Genomic DNA, 22,877 nt, shown 5'->3' on the forward strand with positions numbered 1-22,877 from the left:
CAAAATAGCTTTCTGCAGTTTTCCACAGGTATGTCAATAATAGAATATAAAAGTATCTCACAAATTACAGTAATCCAGTGTAGTAAAAGATGTCCACTGATGTCCCACTACCCTAAACCAAGATAAATTATTTGTTGGGATGAAAACTTATATGTAAATGTGGCTGAAATGCCCCCACCTGAAATTCCAAAGTCAAGTTTTCCATACAGAAAACAAGATCGCATGTCATAATGTTGCTCCACCACTGAAGGATAATGTCAAAGATTATTTTAAAAGAATGCATCACAAATTTAGACAAAGTAATTGCCAAACAGCCTTGGGTCATCTTTGAATCTGCCGCTCCTTAGTATTTTTCTCTGTTCTGTTAGATACGTTTTTTAAAGCAGATTGTGGATCACATTTCATTAACCAGAAAGAATTTTAGCAGCTGCAAGAGAAGATGAATAAAAAGCCAGAGCCTGCCATGAGGAATTTTAGAAGGCAAATAACTCCTTCAAGCTCTGGCTCTTATTAATATGCTTTTAACTGCAGACGCGAGACGGCAGAAATATTGTGAAGCTTTTATTCACCCACTGCTGTGACTATTCACCTCCGAGGAACGAAACTGGGTATTAACTAATGTGTTTTGCCCCGGAGATATTTATCCGTTGTTTCTTTTCTGTCGCGAAGAAAGGCGGTGCCGGCAGGCAGGTCCCCACACCCCCGCCCCGCAGCCGCTCTGGCGGCAGCCCCGGGGCGCTTCTCCTCGCCTGACCCGCCCTGCTTTCCCTCAGGAAAAGGGACCTTTCTCCCTTTCTCTCCCCGCCGCCGTCCCCCGTTAACCGGGGGCGGCTCTCGGCCAACCCCTCCCGCCGGGAAGCGGGCGGACGTTACCCGCCGCCGCTGCCGCCCCGCGCTCACCTGTCGCCCCGTACCCTGAGGGAAAGGGAAACCCCGAGCCCGCCCCGGCGACGACCCGCGGGCAGCCCCGCTCTAACTGTGCCCCGGGGAGCCAGGATTTGAGAGCGGGTAGGCTCAGTACGGAGGAGGCGGGGACCCGTCGGTGCGCTCCCGCGACCGGCGGAGGTGCGCTCCTCCGCTGTGGGAAAGCAGCACCGCCCCGCCCCCCCGGTATGGGGCCTCCGACACGGCGCCTTTCCAGCGGCGGCTGCCGGCAGGGCGACCCGCGCCTCCCCCTTTCTCTCCGCTCCCGCACGGCCGTGGCTCTGCGCGCCGCTGCCCTCAGCGCCTTCTCCTCAGCAACCTGTTGAGGGGCCGGAGGAGGGAGGGGGAGATTGTCCCTCCCCGTGGCTTGCAAGATTGGCAAACCGCTCTGTCCAATCGTGCCAGACGGCCTCGCCCCTCCGCGGGTGCCTATTGGCTGCTGGGAGGCGCAGGGCGGGGATTCGCAGCTGGCGGGGCTCGCCTCCGGAGAGGGGCGCGCTCCCGTCAGAGCACAGCGTGTCCGTGGGACGTGCGGGTCACGCCGCGCCGGCGGCGGGAGGGGGGCCGCCACTGCTGCTGCCGCCGGGGGCTCTCGGCCCTTCGCTCCTCCGGCAAGGATGATGCAGGCTTTCCCCGCCGCGCCGCCGCGGCGGCGGCTGCTGCTGGCCGGCTTGCTGCTGTTGGCCGGCTGCTCCTGGGAGGGGGCGCCGGAGCCGCCGCCAGGCAGAGCCGCGGTCACCTCGCCGTGGGCGCCGGAGGCGGTCCCCGTCGTGGTGGCCAACCGTGGGCTCCGTGTGCCCCTGGGCCGCTCCGCCTGGCTGGACCCCACGCGGGACCTGGTGCTGCAGGTGCAGCCGGGGGACCGGTGCCACCTCACCGTGCTGGACGAGGACCCGCTGTGGCAGCGTCCGGGCCGCCTCAGCCCCAGGCGCTTCCCCTGCGAGTTCGGGGCCCGCGAGGTGCAGTACACCCACCTGGGCGGCCGCAGCCCCGCGCGGGACCGCGTCCGCCTGCAGCTCCGCTACGACTCGCCCAGCCGCGCCCTGGTGCTGCCCCTGGTGCTGGAGGTGGAGGTGCTCTTCACCCAGCTGGAGATCGTCACCCGCAACCTGCCCCTCACCGTCGAGCGCCTGCGGGGCAGCAGCAACCCCCTGGACTCCCGCAGCCTGGAGTTCGCCTTCGAGCCGGGCCGGCAGCGCTGCCGTGTGGGCCTGCTGTCACCGCTGGCCGGGCTGCCCCGGTACGGAGAGATCCTCAACTACCCCCCGGCAGCGGTGGCCGCCGGTGGGGAGGCGGCAGGGGGCGGCCCGGTGCCCACCTCGATGTGGGACTGCGAGGAGTTCCTGCGCTTGGGGCTGCGCTACCGGCACACGGCAGCTGGCGGTTCCCCCAACCGTGACCTGGTGCCGCTGGTGGCAGAGCTGCGGGAGGCAGCGGGAAGTGGAGCACTCCTGAAGCGCGAGTACTTCCAGGTGCTGGTGCGGATCCGGGCCGGGACTGAAAACGTGGCCCCCAAACCCAGCTTCCTGGCCATGCTCATGATGGAGGTGGACCAGTTTGTCCTCACCGCCCTCACGCCTGACATGCTTGCGGCCGAGGATGCCGAGTCACCACCAGACCTGCTGCTCTTCAACATCACCTCACCCTTTGGCCCTGGCCAGGGGCACATGGTCAGCACAGATGACCGGAGCTTGCCTGTCTCCTCCTTCAGCCAGCAGGACGTGAGGGAGCTGCGCGTTGCCTACCAGCCGCCCATGGAGGACTCGGATCGGGAGCGGCTCTTTGAGCTCGAGCTGGAGGTGTTGGACCCAGAGGGTGCTGCCTCAGAGCCCTTTGCCTTTGTCATTGTGGTAAAGCCCATGAACACCCTGGCACCTGTGGTGACCCGCAACACTGGCCTTGTGCTCTATGAGGGGCAGTCGCGGCCTCTCTCAGGCCCCGGTCCCAGCCCCAACCTGGTGATAAGTGATGAGGATGACCTTGAGCAGGTGCGGGTGAGTGTGGTGGCAGGGCTGAGGCATGGCCACCTTACTGTATTGGAGGACAGCCCAGCTCCTGCTGCCCCTCGTAAACACTTCACGGTGGCTGAGCTCGCAGCAGGTCGGGTCATATACCAACATGACGGCAGCGAGTCTCCACTCAGCGACAACCTGGTGCTGCGGCTGGAAGATGGTGGCTCTCGCCACCGTGTTGAGTTCCTTTTCCCCATTACCGTGGTGCCCACTGATGACCAGCCACCCCTACTCAATGCTAACACGGGGCTGGCCATGGCTGAGGGTGAAACAGTGCTCATCACCACCCGTGCTCTTAGCGCCACTGACATTGACTCACAGGATGCCATCCTGCTCTTCACAGTGGAGTCTGGACCCACTGCTGGGCAACTGCTCCTCCGTCAAGCACAGCCACCTCCTGGCTGGGAAGAGGAGGAGGAAGACGAGGGGTTTTCTTGGAGGAGGGTACCGGGTTTAGCGGGGAGCTCCCTAATCTATGAAAAGCCAGTGAGAGAGTGGCTGCAGCTGGACATTGTGGAGGGGCGTCTCTATTACCACCACTTTGGGCCTCACAGCCCTGGCCCTGGGGTTGTGTTGGACCAGTTTGTCTTTAGAGTCCAGGATGACAATGACCCGCCCAACCGCTCTGGACCACAGACTTTTGTGATCCGGGTACATCCTGTAGACAGATTGCCCCCAGAGCTGCATAGTAGCAGCAGCCTGCACTTAATAGTTGCAGAACAGCAGGTGACCCCACTGCGGAGGAAGCACTTGTGTTACACAGACCAGGATTCAGGGGACCGCGAACTCCGCTACACGATAACCCAGCCCCCCACTGACACTGACACTAACCACCCTTCAGATGTATATGGAGCCCGCCTCGGATCCCTTGTGCTGACTGAGGATCACTCTGTGGAAGTTACTCACTTCACCCAAGCCCAGATCAATCATCACAAGATATCGTACCGTCCCCCACAGGAAGAATTGGGGGTGGCTCCTCATTTGATTCAGTTTCAGTATCAAGTGCAAGATGCAGCTGGCAATGCAGCTGAAGGGACTTTCACCATCTACCTGCAGCCTGTGGATAACCAGCCTCCTGAAATCACCAATACTGGCTTTGCTTTGCCTGAGGGAGGCAGCCATGTCCTTAGTCCAACTGAGCTGGATGCCAGTGACACCGACACTGAACTTACCCGTCTCAGGTTTATCCTGACCCAGGCTCCTCGGTATGGCCAGTTGCAGCTTTCTGGGTACAGTTTGATTCCGGGAGGCATCTTTGGCCTGGAGGATATCAGACAAGGGAGGGTGGTGTATGTGCACAGTGGAGCTGAGACCAACAGCGATACCTGCAGGCTTGACGTGAGTGATGGGATTCATTTTGTGCCCATCACACTGAAAATGAACGTGCACCCAGTTGATGATGAGGTTCCTATGCTACGGTTGCCCCCAGGCACTCTTGGTTCCTACCTGGATGTGCTGGAGAATGGTGCTGCTGAAATCACTGCTAATGTTATTCAGGGCACGGATGAGGATACAGATGACTTGATGTTGACCTTCATTGTAGAGGATCCTCCTCAGCATGGGAGCATCCTGGTCCAAGGGGTTCCTGCAGAGAGATTTTCCCAGAGAGATCTGCTGGATGGTGCTGTGGTATATGCTCACACTGGTGGTGAAATAGGCCTTCTGCCTAAAGAAGATACCTTCAACCTTACCTTGTCTGACCTCTCTGAGAAGTGGAGCGTCAGGGGCAATGTTGTTCAAGGAGTTTCAGTCTTGGTGACCATTCTTCCTGTTGACAGTCAAGCCCCAGAGATTTTTGTGGGGGACCAGTTCATGGTAACAGAAGGTGACAAACAGGTCATTACTCCTGCTCACCTCAGGGCTGAAGATGTGGACACTCCTAAAGATGATATACTCTGCACCATTGTTGCTCAGCCGACATCTGGGTATGTAGAGAATATCTCTCCAGCCCCAGGATCTGAAAAATCCAGAGCAGGTATAGCTATAAGTGCTTTTACCTTCAAAGACCTCCGTCAAGGGCATATTTTTTATGTCCAAAGTATACATAAGGGTGTAGAGCCTGTTGAAGACAGATTTGCTTTGCGCTGTTCTGATGGCATTAACTTTTCCCCAAGGCACTTTTTCCCCATTGTCATTATGCCGATCAACGATGAAGAGCCTGAAATCTTTATGCGAGAGTTTGTTGTGATGGAAGGCATGAGCCTGGTTATTGATACCCCTATCCTCAATGCAGTTGATGCAGACATCCCTGCTGATGCATTAATGTTCACAATCACCAGGCTTCCCAGGCACGGCCACATTGTGAACCAGCTGGTCAATGGAACTGTGCTAGTGGAGAGCTTCACCTTGGATCAGATAACAGAGAGCTCCAACATACTCTATGAACATGACGACTCCGAGACAAAGGAGGACAGTTTTGAGGTGAAACTCACAGATGGTAAACATACTGTTAGGAAAACAGTACTCATCCTGGTTGTTCCTGTAGATGATGAGACACCAAGAATGGCCATCAATGATGGTTTGGAGATTGAAATAGGGGAAACTAGAACTATTCATAACAGAATATTGAAGGCTACTGACCTGGATTCCGAAGACAAAACCTTGACGTACATTATAAGATATGGGCCAGGACAAGGCCTCTTGCAGAGAATAAAGCCTTCAGGTGGGGTTGAGAATATCACCCTAGGGATGAACTTCACCCAGGATGAAGTAGATAGAAACTTAATTCGATACATGCATTTTGGCAAAGAAGGTGTTCGTGATCTTATCAAGTTTGATGTGACAGATGGAATAAATCCTCTCATTGACCGCTACTTTTATGTGACAATAGGTAGCATTGATATTGTCTTCCCAGATGTAATCAGCAAAGGAGTTTCTTTGAAGGAAGGAGGGAAGGTCACCCTTACTACTGATTTGCTTAGCACCAGTGACCTGAATAGTCCAGATGAGAACTTAGTTTTCACTATTACCAGAGCACCTGTTCGTGGTCATCTTGAATGCACAGATCAGCCTGGGGTACCCATCTCCACTTTTACTCAACTCCTATTAGCAGGCAATAAAGTCTATTACATTCACACTTCAGAAGATGAGGTGAAAATGGACAGCTTTGAGTTTGAGGTGACTGACGGCTATAACCCTGTATTTCGTACTTTCAGAATTTCTATCAGTGATGTGGACAATAAGAAACCTGTTGTCACGATCCATAACCTGGTGGTGAGTGAGAATGAATACAAACTGATAACCCCATTTGAATTGACTGCAGAAGACAGAGATACACCCGATGCATTGCTAAAATTTATCATCACTCAAATACCAGTTCATGGTCAGATCATGTTCAATAACTCCAAACCAGTCACCACCTTCACTAAACAAGATCTAAATGAAAACTTAATCAGCTACAAGCATGATGGCACAGAATCAGTTGAGGATAGCTTCTCTTTCACTGTTACGGATGGCACTCATACTGATTTCTATGTCTTCCCCAACACTGTGTTTGAAACGAGGAAACCTCAGACTATGAAGATTCGAATAATGGCTGTGGACAACAGTGTACCTCAAATGGTAATTAACAAGGGTGCTCAGACTCTCCGTATTCTGGCCACAGGTCACATTGGGTTTCTGATTACCAACAAGGTGCTCAAAGTGGAAGACAGGGACAGTTTGCATGTTACTCTCAAGATCAGAATCACAGAGGGTCCACGCCATGGCTTCCTGATCCACCTGGGGAGAGGCAACCATAGCATCAGCCAGTTCACCCAAGGTATTGTAATACTCCATACTTTCTTTAGATCACTGGAAACATTATTTTTCATGCTAAACTCTATAACAATTGACAGGAGAAACTTTCCAACAGTGATCTTAATTATAACAGCTTTATTATTTTTTAGTTCTGTTTATTATTTATTGCATCTGTGACAGCTTTAAACAGGAAAGGGGGTCTACTGAATAAACACTGAATAAAGGAGCATCTTTGCCTTGGACAGCTTACAGTCCAAATAACTGTGATTTGGAGTTTCTATCAATGATAGAAATTTGGATAACAGAATTGGGCTGCACGTGGTTCTGGATCTTTGGAGGCTGAGCTCCTTCTTTAAACAGTTTTAATTAGAAAATGCTATGGGAGTGGCCAAGCTATTATTAACTAATGGTCATACCATGGCTAGGGCATCAGTTGCTATACAGTCTGAGTGCACTTAACTGTAAAAGCAAAATCATTTCCCAAACATGGGGAAATAATGTAATATGAATGCATTTGTTGCCTTAATTACACAAATCTTAACCACAAAGTGTTTGTGGTAAATTAAAAGGTAATGTAAATGTTTTTAAATTATGTCAGTGGTACTTACTTTTTACATGGAACTGAAATACTGGGTGGTATAAATAGGACAAAAACCACATGTGCCGTATGTTCTGAAATAAAGCCTCAACACAAGGTTATGAAGTAACTTTAATTGAAAGGGGAGCATTAGCTATTCTCCAGAGAATTTTCCATGTTATTCTGCAGTGAGTTAATAGCTGGTTAATTAAAAATGAAATGAGGTTTTGTTGGAGCCTCTTGCAGCTGTGGAGTGAGCGGACAGCACAACTGCACAGAGACTCAAAATTAAAGGGGCCCAGACAGGCTAGGCTTTGTAGGTGGTAAGGCTAGAGGTGAACGCTTGTAGTAGGCTGTATTTCATTTCACAGAGCCCATGTTGGTATGTATCCCATGTTACAGTCTTGGCTGTAGTGATGTTCTTGCCAGGCATACCGAATCTTGGTAGCAGGCCTGATGGACTTTTGAATGGTTGGGATGCTCTAAGTTTTGCCGTGTTAGTGCAAAAAAAGAGGATGAGGAGGGACCAAACCATATCTAAGCTTTGGGAACCACCACAGCTCTTTAAATGTAAGGTTTTGGTCGTGAGCTGTGAGTAGTATTAAGAGTATGTTGTCAGAATAAGTGAGAAACAGAAGAGAACAGGAGTGAGCAAATAAACAGATATTGACTTTTTTACTGGGTTTTCTCTTACATTGGAGAATTTAGAATTATTGAGTGGGTGTTCCTTGAAAGCAGACCGCTGCATAGCACAGTGATATTCCATTTTTTTAAGGAGCGGGGAGGGGGGCACTCAGGATAGGTATATTCCATTCTCTTTTGTGCTTTGAGGCCAGGCATTCATTCATCAGATGACCAAAATGCAGTTGTTACTTGTCTTTCAAGTGGCAGTCCGACCACATGGTATGCTCACTGGTCTTCATGCAGGCTTTCTTAATATCTTGGGGCTGCCTCAGCTGGGTGAGAAGCATGCAACCCATAGGAAAATTTAGTTTTAAAGCTAGTGAGGATGCCCAGAAAGTGATATAACTTCACAGGTTCCCTGATGGTACTGACATAAGCACTCAAATTTGTGTTGAGTTGAAGAGTGCTTTTAAGAAATACACATTCCTTCAGTAATTTTGTCTGTTGCCCTCTTTGAGCAAATACCTCCTGAGCATCTGTGTTATTTCTGTGGTATCCGTCTTCTCAACTTCTTAAATGCTTTTTATAATGGTTTGTATTTTATGAAGCCAACACATAAAAATGCCTTATGAATGCAGGGTCAAGCACTTGAGGGAGAAGAGGTGTCTGGAAAGGGTGCATGAAAGGCAGAAGGCGTCAAGCTCACACATGGATACTACATCTGCTGAGGACAGGGAAAGAGAACTTGCTGGAAGTCATACAATAACCTGCAAGTGGAAGTCATGGATTAAATGGCACTCTCTTTTCCTTTCCTTTTTCCTCAGATGCCCTTTTGTCTATAGATGCTTTGGGTATGGGAGAGGCTGTGAGGGGCAGGGAGGCAAAAATTCTTGGCTGAACCTAGAACGCTGCAGTTTTGAGAAGTAATGTGAGACACAGAGGTCTTATGTAGACCAAGCTGCATACTCAAAACTCTGTGTGTAGTTCACTATAGTCCCTCACCTTGTGGCCCACTACCATTAATGTGCAAAGCACTGTCACATCCAGAGTAGTGAATTTAGGCATATTTCATGCTTATGCTATACTGAGACAGACAGTTATCTAATGATCAGGGCAGGAGTAAACAAGATCCTCTTTTGTCATATTCTTAATGATCCTAATGTAATTGCAGATTTTGCAACCAGCCATGAGTAATAGTTTTGACTTTGCAGTTCTGCTGTATTGACTGTTGGCCCTGCTGTTATATGCTTTCTTTTAATGTTTTCATCTCTCCCTTTTTTAAGGGTCCTACCCTGCCATGTGGGGCAACCTCTTACAAAATGCTAGTTTCATTAACATGTGTGGGTCCTGGTGGAGCTTGTAAAACATCATTACAGACTTCCAGTTCATGTTGGAAGGGACCTTTGGATGTCATGTGGTCCAGCCTCTACTCAAAACTGGGCCAACTTTGCAGTCAGATGAGGCAGTTCAGGGTTACATGCAGATGAGTTTTGAAGCTGCTCAATAGTTTGTGAACTCTATCCTAACACTCTATGACCTGTCGCTCCCATTCCTTGGATGTGGGTCTGTGGTTGTATGAACAGGCAGCCTGACTGTTTTGAGTGAGGTAACATTAATGAAACAAGATTCATTGCGTGCAAGCAGCTTGAGCAGTCTGTTTTTTCAGGTTGCCTATAACTGAAAAAGAGGGCAGAGCAACTGTTTAGCAAACAGCTTTCTGCCTTATGCTTGAGATTGCTTTTCAATATCTGCCCACAAAACTTTATCAAGTGCTAGAAAGGCAGTTAGCCTAGCTTGCCAGATGAGCTAAAAGCCTCCAGTCTAAATGCAGTTGTGCAGAATATAGACTGTCCAGGAGATTTGTTGTGTATTTCGTTCAGGAACAGTGAGGGACTTTCTAATTAGTATACATCAAATATTTCTGCCACAAGTGTGGTAGGTAATCTTTTGCTCGTGAGGCTCATAGAGTTAATTAGGATTGCTCAAAGAGGGTATTAGACTTCGGAAGAATTAACAACTTGATAAAAGGTCCCCAAATTCTGCAAATGCTTGGTGCTTTTTATTCTTTTCTATTTAATTGTTGAAATGATCTGAATGAGAGAGACAGGCAAGTGACAGTAACAAAATAAAATATTCTTAAACTACATTAAGCAGTTACACCTGAAAGCAGCACTTTTGACTCATTATTTCTTTCTGCTTTATATTTACAATTTGGTGATAGTAAATGCAGAGAAAGCTTAAAGGGAATCACTTGCCACATGGTAATTTCTAGTCTAGTGCTGTCTTAGGACAAAAATACATACAAAGAGTATTGTGTATGCATAATTATACTGCACTCATCTCTGCAAGTCAGGGCTGGAATTTGTTCACAGCAGATATTAATTCAGATTAGATAATGTGTTTAAAGTGGGGAAAGTCTATTCAGGAACTGCCAAGTCTTTCACATTTAGAGAAGCTTAGTGGTACATAACAAGTAGGTGGCTGATGTTGGGATAATGTTTTGAATGTACAAAGTGTGATGGACTGCTGATGCTCACCTTGGGAGTCCCCGGACCCGGGTGGGTAAATCTGAGTAAGGGCCTGGTTGCATCCCACAGCTCTGCAGGTGTGCTGAGGAGCCAGGAAGAATAGGTAGGAATAGTCGAGAGTAAGGATCTGCCTTGGCAATAATATGGCTACATGGCTACTCCAGCCAAATATGCAGCTCTTTGCAAGCAATGATTTTATTCAACATTTAGCCCCGATAATGCTTTTTACCATCTTATTCAGGCAAGTGTTTTCAGATTGATGAATGAATTATATTTTGAAGTGCATTTGTTTCGTAAAGAGTATATATTAGTATATGTAACCTTTAATAACAACATCAGTTTTGCGGAATTTTAAATGGGAAATCAGTGCCCTGGTCTAGAGGAGATAATTATATTTTTTCATAGAAAATTATTTTGGATGGATTTCAAAATTATGTTAGAGGATTCCAATATCACATTAGTATGTAGCAGGCACTGTAGTTATACCGTAATGAATTGTGCTTACAGCTAGTCAAGTTTTAATATAACGAGCATAACCTAATCAACTGTGGAAGGAAAGTATAGAATTGCTTAAGTGACTCTGAACATGTTCTTAATGAACAGAAAATAAATCATTCCTTTGCAATTGTTTTGGCAAAATTAAGATGTTTGGTTGACAAGTGGCTTTTTTTGATGAGGTGGTCTTGGTCCTGCAAACACTGGCTCAAGTGCTTATCTTTATGTATGTTGGAACCATGGATTTTGATAAAGCTACCCACATGGGCAGAGCTGAGTACTTGTGTAAGTGTTTGCAGGATGAAAGATTTATTTGCTTCATGGGCATGAAGAGGTATTTGCGCCCTCTTTACAGCCGCATGAATTTTTGATCTTTAACTTTGAAACATTTATGGAAGAGATTCTTCAGCAACATATATTTGCTGATAATCTTAAGTTGTTTGCCCTAGAAGACGTCTGGCTACTTTTAGAACTGAGGATTTTGAGGAGCTCTGACAAAAGTGCTTTTGGCTTCATTTTGCTAATGCATATGCCCTAACATGGGAGGAGAACTTTGGTGGTACTTGAGCTCCACTTTAATGTTATTAATTTCCAATACTACTTCTAAAAAAAAAAAGTATCAGACATGGATTTTTACTAACAGCAGTCTTTCCAAGGAAGTGACAAAACCCAGTTTTTTATGTACTATATGCTTCTCATCACTGCTCAAGGAAACCAGAAAACACAATATTTTTTTTAACATTTACATATTTTCTTTATTGCAACTGATGATTAAGAATTGTGCATTGAATTTCTTCTTACTGAAGTCTTGTCTGCCTATTTTAATTGCATCTGTTTGGATCCTTAAAACAATCACTGAAAGTGTTTGAGCACTATTTATGACAGTTTATATAGATTACATACCATACCCTTTGAAAACATGCTGATAGGAAGGATGGTCTGGTGGAGAGGGCGTTTTTGTAGGGGACTAAAGAGATTGAGATCTCTCTAGTGCAAAAAGTGTAGAGATATACCATCATAGAGCTAGATCACATGCCAGAAGTAATTTAGTTTGGGGGAGAGGGCGGTCATGTGGACTAATTTGCCTTGCCTCTTGAATGGAGGGTAGAACTTCACATAGAAAATACCCTGGGTTTTGCTCCCATTTCAGCCACAGATTTTCTGTGATGTCTACAGCACTTCTCAGGATGAAGAATGACAGAACCAATATCTTAGTGGAGATATACCTCTGTTTAAGAAAATGCACCACTAAAAATATGAAATAGTTCTGACCATTAAGCCCATGTTATTACATTTCCTTTCAGTTCTTTTTGTAAATACGCCTTAAAAGACGGCACTGGGGAGGGGGAAGTAAGGGAGCGAGAATGAATGGTATCTGTAAAACTCCAGTGATGTTAATACTGAAATTCCTGAGCTCTGCTGGAGAACCTTGACCTGTCTCTATTGAAGCGAAACTATTTAATACATGTTAAGTTTTTCTATAAAAACAGTTTCCTACCTTCAGCATTTAAAATTAAATCTATTTTCCTGACTCTTTCCAGCTGATATTGATGATATGAAGATATGCTATGTTTTACGAGGGGGTGACAATGCCACCAGTGACATTTTTCATTTCATGGTTGAAGATGGTGGTGAGTACTCATAAGATCTGTGCTTTATTGTTCTTGAAAGAGTTTAACTATATTTTGGGAGTTTAAGAACATTGAATTTAATTGAGGGAAGTCCACGTTACCTCCTGGAATATGATTTTTGTTATGACTTTCCTATATTGTGGACTGTTTCTGGTGATAACAAAGAGAGGTGTCGATAAAATGGTAATAGCATCTAATGAAAAAACACTCTGCCAACTCTAGAAAGAAAGTGAAATTCTCTGAGTCTACTCAGATACCTGGGCTTCCAGTAGTTTTACCTTGTATTCCCTGTCCAGCCTCTTTACACATAAATTCCTCATAAGCCTTTTAGCTTGAAAATTTTGATTTACAGTTATGGTTGCCTACCTCTTTAAAGGTTCCAGCTATAATGCTATTCGTATGGATGCATTGTCTCTGATGTACATGTTGTATAGAGGTTAAGTTCCGATTCTACCTACTTAACAGAATCCTCAAATGCTTGCCAAAGATCTTTGTTAGGTGACTGATGTGAATTCTCCTGACTAATATTATTTTGTAGGATTGTGGAGGATGCAAAAGGAAAGACTAAAAACAAATTGAGAATACTGGCATATACTCATTCAGGAAAAAAAATCAGGTTTTTTTTTTCTTGTTTTTAAAGAACAAAGAACAGTGTAAGAGGTAAACAAAACACATCAACAGGCCTTTCTTTTCATCCAAAGTCTGTACTGAATGTAGATATTCCCAAATGCGGATATTCCTCTGTGTGTTAACAGGTGGCTAGGTTATGTTACTTTAATGCCTTTTAAAATATGTGATATATAGCTCTATGAGTAATTGGCAATGAATTTTATTAGCTGATTTAATAATATACTTAGAAAAAATGCTTCACATTAGCTTATTTTCAGCTCATGTTCTCAGCCTGTGTTACTTCTTCACAAGAAGCACAGCCAATTAATGGTATTAAGATCAGTGAACAGGGATTTGTCCTATCTGTCACAGACTGAGCAGTTTTGTCACTATCTACCATTGCTGGAGGTGGAATATTAAAGCATGTTCTCCTGTTCATTGTGCTGGACAAGCACAGAAGAGGCAGTACCTCTAGAGTACTGAAATGTCTTGAAAATGTCTTTGCAATTCTTTGCTACATCAGAGAACAAGTAGTGAGATAAGAATTTGTAACACTTAACTTATTTTCCTTAACTGTTTTCATTTAACTGATATATAGGTTAGAGAATTTTAAAGCTAGGTAAAGATGACAGAGCATGGGGTGCTATATTTCCTTAGTCATACCATCATTTTCTTATGACAGGTGTCACCACATGGTGACATTGTTTATGATTTTCAAGTTCTTCTGTTAGGTGAACAAATATTCAGTCATGAGATGTTTCAAGGTTTCATGTGATGGGAGTAATTTAAGCCAAAGAAAGTTTGCTCTCAGTGAACTGATTGTCATCAATTCTTAAAACTGAGTTGCTCCTTGAGAACCTGACATTTGTGAGACCTCTCTCCATGCTCTTTGAACACTTTCTAGTGGCAAATGTGTAGTTAAAGCAAATTGCACTTAATATATTCTGACTCTATACCAAGAATTTTTCTTTCATTGGAAAGCGTCCCTTCCACATCTGTCTCTACTTGGCAGAGTTGTAACAGCCTGTCAATTTTAACAGCATGCTATTTTTCATAGTACAAAGAATCATTATGATAATGAAGTACTTGTTGATTTTTTAGAGCCTTTGGAAATGCAATAACATTATTATCTTGGAGACTACTTAGCTGCATGGTAAGGTGTTCTTTGCTTTTCTGAGGCTATTTGTTGATACAGTGAAAAATGAGCTGTGTTGCATTTCAGAGTATTCCTGATTTTCTGCGTGACTGAAGATGATAAAACTGCATTTAAAAGGAATGAAGTTGTGATCAGAAGGTTCATATTTGTCTGTTTGAAATAACTCAAATTTATTAGCAGCATCTTTAGAATCTCTAACAGGGATGCAAAATTTGACCTAGCTGTATTTCCACCCTCTTCAGAAAGACATCAAAGCCAGAGTTTGCAGCTCAGGTATATTTTGGCAGAATTTCAGTGGTACCGACGATTGTTTTAGTGTTTCTGATTTTAAGACGGATCATTCTAGGAGGCTAAACACAAGATCTGAGTGAAGGATGCAACACAGAATACCAGCATCCACAGTAGAATGGCACGCTTCAGACTTCTGTCTCCTGGATCAGGAATTTTGCAGTAGTAACAAGTTTGTGATGTTAGTGCACACAGCGCCTAATGCTCTAAATGAAGTAAGTGGGACTTCAGTTAAGCTGAATTGTGCCGAAGTCCATAGTGGTCCCATTGAAATCAAGAGAGGTTTCAAAATTTGTTTCATTTAATGGATATTTTTTCATATTATTCAGCTACTGTTATTTTGAGTAAGTAAAAAAAAAAAATCAAGGCACATCTTGCAACCCAAGTATTTTATAGCTTCCAGTTCTCTCATGCCTCAGTAAGGGGAACATGCAATATCAGTCTGGGCTGTCTTCAATTAACATGAATTAGAAAGTTGATTTTGCCCCATACCTCTAGCACTGTCTGTAAAATATTCTTCTATGTCTTGGAATGGCCTCTGAACTGGAAATAGGAGAAGAAGAGCATGACTTTCTCTAGCTCCACCTTTTGATGGTTGATCTGCCTGACTCATTATACTGTGACTTAAGAGAACAAATGCAGATCATTTGTTGGTCTCTTAAGTAATGATCGTCTGATTGGGGCCCGAGTCTGCTATCTCAGGCAGTTGCATGGAGACCAAGTACAAGGAGTCATCACACTGCTCAAGTGTGAATTTTGTTGTGGATCTGGAATTTTATTTATCCTCTTACATGTGGCTAGCATTTGTGGTAAGCAAGTTAGGGCAACAGCAGACTAGATGGGTGAGGGAAAAAGAGCCCCGTCAGCACTCTGCCAGCTCTTGGCCCCTTGCCCGCTAGTTTCTCATGTCAGGAGTAAGGTGAGTGCCATGCTGCGTACCAAATTGTGACCTACGGTCTGAAAACATGAAATATGGTACTGGGACAAACTGATTTTCTTACTGGCCAAGGGAGAAACCTTCAGCCTAGACAAATGGAGAATAGCTCAGGGATTACAGCTGTCTCATGATAACTTTCAGAGTATAATTTAAGAGAACAGAAATGGGCTCAATATGAAGAGAAAGGAAAGCCATTTAAGAATAAAAGGGAAAAAAGCCTTTAGGACTGTAATTCACAAGCAAGAGCATAGGCCTTCTGTATTCAAATCAAAATTAGAGGTTTCACCAGAAAGAACTGGTTGAGGTTTTAAGCCTGAAAGAGTCTTATTGTCAGCATCGATTACCTGCATATGTATGGCTGTAGTGCTTTTCTGGCTTTAAATGGCATGTTTCATAAGAGTCATTAAAAAGTGAAATAAATAGAACACAATTCAGCTGTTTATGAGCACTAATATTTTTAAAGGTAGAAAAGGTTTTAATTCGTCATGCTTAAGGATTTAGCCGCAAGATGATTGGCTGTGAAATGGCGAGCCCTTGCATTTCTGTTATACTTAAAACAAGAAGACACTGTGGGATATTGGATGCTGCTGAATTAGCGGTGTGGTGTTTTGAAGGAAACTTCTGTAGATCATATTAACAATTTGCTTTCTGGTTTGTTTTGAATTTTGATCTTAAAATGATCATGTGGAGACCTGTTGATACTGAAAAAGTGTTATGAGACCATTTTAGCAAAACCTTGAAGAAAGTACGGAATTTTGTTTTTCACAAAGGTTGCAAAGTAGTCTCAGCTAAATCTCTTTCCTCAGAAGTGGCCTCCAAATTCCATTAACAAGGTGGAGAAAGACCGCTTCTTAATGAGTGCAAGCATGTGACAGGGGTGAATCTGATGTTTATATTATTAAATTCTTAATTAAATGATTAGTAAAGGCACCAGTACTACCAGAAGGCAGAGAAAACAGGACTTTTTTTCCTGTGGGAAGTTAAAAAAATGGAAAGCCAGACTGGTAGTTGAACTCCTGGATGTATTTGTGGTATGTAAATTTCCATACTATTGAAAGACTCACTAGACTGAAGAAAAAGATCCAGCTTGAGCCTTTTAATTAGTGAAAAACAGACCCACAAAGTAACTTAAATCTAATAGACTTAGTGAAAAACTGCAGTGTCTGCAGCAACTTCATATTAGTGAAAGCTCACAGAAACTGGATATGTATGGCACTGCCAAATATATGCGTAGAGTTGGTGCTTCAGCTACGCAAAATGGCACTAACCCATGTGGAATGAAAGTTGACACAGAAATTAGCTCCAGTGTGTTGAGCTCTTGTGCCTGTTTCAGAAAACTGCACACTACAATTTCACACTACATCCCTTGTGAGTTGTCTGAGGCATTTTTACTCCTTACATGAGAAACTAGCACTGAGAGTGCATGGTTAAAACTGAAGTCCATTGTTGGCCTTCAATTTATGCCCTCCTTGTCTGCTTTTTAATGTCACTGCAGTAAGTCATAATAATTGAAAAAGAATTTGGATCTAAATGCCCATCTATCCAATCTGTAGAAGGTATTTTCTCATTAAATGTGTAGTTTCAAATAATGTGAAACTGGTTGAACTGGTTTAAGGCAAATTTTTGGCCAGATTCTGCTGACTGTGTATGATAAAACAAACATACCCCAAAGCTGGCACTAAACTCAAACCACAGCTCAGACCCCATAACTCCAGAGGTGATATCAGTCAAATATATTCCTTTGCCCAGCAGTGGTATTGGGACTGGGGTGGCAGTCGTACAGCAGTGTGCTGAATGCCAGTTGAAGAGCAGAGCTTCTCTTTAAAGGACTATTGTTGCCTTCATTTTTGCTTCACATAAGAAATATTCTTTATTCTATTTAAGTGTTGTGGATAACACTGAAATGTTCAAGTTCAGACCATGTAAAGTCAGTGAAGGAATGTTCATCTCTTCTAAGTAATGATCTGCCTCCAAAAATTTTTAAAATATTACCTTGTTCTTGACCTGCTTGTTGCTTGGGTAGTGCTCTCATCACAGCAGTCTGCCTTGCTCGCTCGTCCTCCTACCCTGTCTGTCTCCTGAAGCTTGGGGAACTGTCAACCAGGACTGCAGCACCCATGGAAGAAATGCATGTTATGTGCCTTAGTATATTTTGTTGCAAGAGGCTGGTGCCGTACTAACAGTGTTTTGCATTACAGAGTCCGTTCCATTAAATTTTCCCATTTTGAGGAAAAAAATGAGATCATGCTCATTTGGGCCTGGAGCATTCTTAAAAAAATGATTGTGCAAGGGGGAGGCCCGTTTCCTGTTTAGCCTTAATTTGAGCCATAAAGGCATCATCTGTCCCTCCCTTACCTAACTCCCTTCTCTGCTCAGTGCTTAAGTGGAGTCCTCCAAACTGCTGCTTTAGGGCTGCAAAGTGGCATCTTGCAGTACCCTCAAGGGTAGAATGGTTTCAAAGGGGAAGTAATGACAGATTCTCATGGCTGTTTTAGGAATGTGAGGATCACTAGGAAAAGAAAAAACCAAATTGTTTGGGTTTGTTTTTTTTTAATATCAGGCTCTTTGGGCAGCTGTTCTGACTTAAAGCCAAAGCAGGGCTCACTGAAACTGGTGATTTACATCATTAGCTAAATCTCATTTAAACTTTTCATTACAGATCCCTAAATGCCTTAACACAGCACTGCATTTTCCTGTACTAACATTTGGTTAAATCCCCATTGAAGCAAGAACCTTTCCAAAACAATTCCCTGAAGTTAGCCTTGAAACCTAATTTCTGGGGAAACTTCAGAGACTATTCCCAAATATGTCTATGCAATAAATTATGTTAATTAAACAAGCACTGTTCTACTGCTTGGGGAAGACTTCCATTAAGTTTGTGAAATATAATTATCTCATCTGTCATTTTTCATTTCACTAAGTAAAAAATACACTTTCAGGAATTTCACCATTCTAGTAGGCTTTATTCATTTGTGAGAGAATAATATTACAATCCTGAGTATAATTATTAAACTAAAGCAGTTGTCAGTGCTGCTTTCAAAGCCATAACACTGATGTGTTTTCCTGGGTGAGCTATAATAATAGTGTAGGAACAGAAGCAGACTGGTAAAATATCATTGGGAATTATTTGCGGCATCCTCGCTTGACCTCGCATATGGCATTTGGGCACATTAGTCTTGGCCAGAAACATCAACTACATTTATCTTTGGCTTAAAAATGAGGGCATCACGTGTTGGCGGTACGTTTGCCATCACTTGCCAAGTACTGTAGCGGATTCTGGTCTGTTGCCAGGCTTGTTGCTGCTTGCTGTTTTGATATACTCTAGGTTGGTGCCCAAACAATTTTCCACATGTCACACTTCTTACTGTAAGTATTACCAAGGGATTTAAATAGTAGTTTGACACTACAGTTCATAAAAAAAAACCCCAACCCAAACAAACAAAAAAACCCCTCAAAATAAACCTTTTTGTAAATAAAAATTACTTCATGGGGGCATTGTTATGAATGCAGCTGCAATATCTTCATAATATCTTTTTAATATCTTTTAAAGTATACAGGAGTAGCTATGTGGTTTGTGTAGAGATTATATGGGGTGTATAGAAAGTCTAGTACAGGCCTTACTAATCTCAGTGGAAAGATTTTCATTGTCTTCTGGACCAGTTATATTGGTTTCTTTGTACTGACATTTTAGATTTCTGGAAATGATTGAATTTTCCATTTCAAACTCGAACATCACCTTATCCTCCAAATATATACATAGAATAGAAAAGAAGGTCTGCTTTATCCAGGAGAGGAGAAGAAAAAAGGTAGTTGTTTCGTTTGGCAAGAAAATTTTTGTTTGTTTTTAATTATTTGGGTTCAAATGGTGGTTTTAGCCAAAAGCAGAGCTTTCCTCTGTTCCCCATCCTGCATTATTCATAATTTTTAACAAAAGCAAAGCAGTGTAATTGAAAGGGTGGGTTTAGGTACTCTTCTGGATTAGGAAAGGAGAGGCTATTGTCTTCTGAGTTGCCTTTTATACAGAAATTAGGGCACTTTGTCCAAATGTGGATGAGTCAGATGCAATTCCTTCCTTTATTTCAGAGGCTTTGGACCCATGTTCCCCATAATGTGTCCTCACTTACATTCTGGCCGGTTTTTTAATAATTTTCTGTTTGTCTCCTATGTATAAAAATTCTTAAATACTTTTTTGAACATAGCCTGTACTCCGATGTTCTACTCTCCCACTATGTACTGTTACCACAGGGCCAGCAAATTCTCCTTTTTTGTGTGTGCTTCTCCCCTCTTTTTTCCCCACTCTATTTCTCCTTTTTTGCTGATAACTGCTATGTGGCTTGAACAGGCCAATTATGAGCAGTACATTCCAGAGTAACTTTTAGGCCTGTGGTATAGATCAGGGTTTAAGGTCGGGAGATTTTGGTTCCAGTTCTTTTTGAAGTCAGGGCCAATAATCCTGCCTTCCATGTAGAGCGAGCATCCCAGCTGCTGGGTTGGTTGGAGAGAAAGGAAATGTCTCCACACCATTGCTTAGTGATAGATATTCTAGTGTTAAACAGAGATCACTTGCTGAATAATCACACTTTCAAAGAACAATGTATTCGCAACAAAATAGACCAGCACAGCTCTTGGAGCTGAATCCTGCTTGCTTTACTGAGCTGAATAGTGCCATTGATTTCATTTGACCTGGTCCGTTGAGAGGCAAGGAAGATAATGCTCAAGATAGCACTATGAGTACTTAGCAGGCTTTTTACTTAAAAATAATCCACAATTTAGCTTTTATATTCTTATGATACATAATAAAGGCCCAGCTAGCAGCAAAAGAAGCATGACAATGAACAGTAAAATTAGGTCAAAATGCAAGAATTAAAGGGATTAAGGAGACACATTAGGCTTAAGTGGAAGAATTGAGAACTCTCAGGAGCAACACTGATTGCCAGTGGCATGAGAACCTGCAGAAAGACACTAATTCCTAAAGTGAGCTATAATAAGCCTGTGAAATGATATTAGTTGTTAGTTGCAAATATTTTTGATTCAGACAGACTAAAGAGGTCTAGAGAAGAATGAAGTGAGAGAAGGGACGCTGGCTGCTATGGAGGAACCCTGCTCACAGCAACTCAGCTTGTTTGATTTCCCAACCTGTTTTCGCTGAGAGATTCTAAGCAGCCCTCAGGATGAGTTTAGCATTTTTTACTCCACTTACCAGTTAACAGTGTAGTGTCCCTAGTGTTCCCATAAAGGTTTATTTGATCAGTAAATGAAATGTTTATGGGAACTTTCTTGATTTCTTCAAAAATCAGATTACTATTTATATAAGAGGGATAAACACATGTGAAACAAACTGCAGATACATGTCAGTTTTCCATCAAGAAAAGTTAGTGAGTCTTAACCTATGGAAGTACACTAAGAATTGAGTTAAATTAAAAATGGAGAAGAGGTAATGAAGGCATACATCGCCATCAAATTTCTGCAATTTGTGCATCTTAATTTACAACATTCTCGCTATTGTAAGAAACACTCTCCATAGCAGTATAACCATATATCAGCAAACACACGGTGGGATTTATTGCCTGTGCAGGATCTTAAATATAAAGTTTCTTTGTATTACATTATATAATTAACTTGCATTTGCCAAATTGTTGCTGTGGGCTGGTAGGCATTGGTAATGTGTGGAAACTGAAACTTTATGTAACCATTGAGTGATGGGGAATTAGAAGCCTGCTTGAAGAAGAGGGATCCAATATGCGTATATAACCTTTCTAGTACCAAACAGTTAGGATGAAGAGCAGCCATAGGAAAGAGTTTAGATGTGTGCTGGTTCAGCATCCCTTCAGCAGCACAGGGGATCTAGTTAAAGGCAATGAACTTTCTTCGGAATCTTCCTGTTGAAGTTAGAATTCTCTTACTCTTAAAAAGTTCAGTGTACTTGAAGATATCTCTTCTGACCTAGTCTTGCAAAGTATAATACGTATAAGATCGCGCAGGCTGAAAAGCAAGTCTGCTGGAAAACAGAGGTATAAGAATTGGTATATTCATTAATTCTGTTTGCCTTGCTAAAGACCACTCTTGACTTATCAGCCTCTTTATGTACTTCCTGGGAAAAGGAAGACATTTGTTTTATTTCATAAGCCCAAACTGTGTTTGGGTGATGTTCAAATTTTCCCTGAAGTTGTATCACCTCTTCTTTATAGTTGGCATTGAAGAATTTAAGAAGAGGAAATTAAGAGCCAGGTATAATACAACCAGAGTGAAAATCCTGTTACAGTAAATTAATGAATTAATTCGACCTGTGTTGATTTTTTATTTGGGTTTGGCCTAGATGAGAATTTCTTAAGTCAGTATATTGTGGCTTGTTTTCCCTGGAGTTTCCTTCAGTTAATCTTTCTTTTATGGATTTATCTAATTAGGTTTTGGTTTTAGTAGTAGAAAGCATTTCATTTAGCAGTAGACCCTTAGGAAGCTCTTTTTAAAAACAGTTGTTTTCTTCCCCCACCCCCCCGTCCTGAAGAAGGATTTTAGCTTGTTTAAGTTGAAGTCATTAGTAAAACATTAATTCATTCAGCTTGATACAGCATTGCCCTGAATGTTTGCCAGGATTCCAATCTCAATAACTTTTAACTTAAGTACCAGTGTAGCACTTCTCTCACTCTGCTGTATAATGTGCGTTTTCATCAAGACTGTAGGAATGCTGTTACCACACACCTTGCTGCCTTTTTAAAGCTTTGTAGTTAGGGTGGAACATAATAATTAGAGAGGGAGTTGTAGAGTTGTAAGGATACCTTTAAAGAAACATTTGAAGCCTAATTCAAAGTCCAGTGCCTCCAGTGAGGCTCTTTTTGCCTAGAGTTTTGTGGTTTGATCCCGCATTAGTGAAATCTGTGAGAATATTTTTTTCACTTACTACTATGATATTCAGGAGCAGTTTGTAGAAGATAAGATTCTCATAACTAGTAGCATGCTGTTATTTGCTGTCCCTAAAACTATTTTATCCTAGAAGTTTTTATTTTAGGGTTGTCTTAAGTATTTGATTTCTTATTCTGATGTCTCCTCTTTAGGCAGAGCTTGTGAGCTCAAGAGCCTGAGACACTGTAACCAGTTAAAAAAAAACAACACTGGAGTACTCTGCGTGTTATTTTAAGACTTTGCTGGGCTTTGTGCTGAATTTGTTCACTGTCTACACTGCTTAATCTCAGTAATGCCCTTTAAGCTGACTGATCATTACAGTAGAGGATTTGTAGTACTGTGGCTCAGATACATCCCTCCTGAGATAACTGCACTGAGAGTCTTTTGGATAGAGAGATCCTAATGAAGAGGAAACTAGTCATTACCTATTATTTTTTTCTGGGAGATGCACAAGTGCA

The 22,877-nt window shown here is 43.1% G+C and overlaps 1 protein-coding gene across 1 annotated transcript in view; it reads left to right on the forward strand.

The window, feature by feature from the left end:
- The first annotated feature begins 1,420 nt into the window (after positions 1–1,420).
- FREM2 (FRAS1 related extracellular matrix 2) overlaps positions 1,421–22,877 on the forward strand; it is a 142,266-nt gene continuing 120,809 nt past the window's right edge. Inside the window, exons 1-2 of the mRNA XM_075085802.1 lie at positions 1,421–6,696; positions 12,440–12,529. Of these exons, the coding sequence (XP_074941903.1) occupies positions 1,542–6,696; positions 12,440–12,529 (5,245 nt within the window). The 5' untranslated portion in view covers positions 1,421–1,541. The remainder of the gene's footprint in view (positions 6,697–12,439; positions 12,530–22,877) is intronic.

This window comes from Phalacrocorax aristotelis, chromosome 1, assembly GCF_949628215.1.
Source record: "Phalacrocorax aristotelis chromosome 1, bGulAri2.1, whole genome shotgun sequence".
Classification (NCBI taxonomy): domain Eukaryota; kingdom Metazoa; phylum Chordata; class Aves; order Suliformes; family Phalacrocoracidae; genus Phalacrocorax; species Phalacrocorax aristotelis.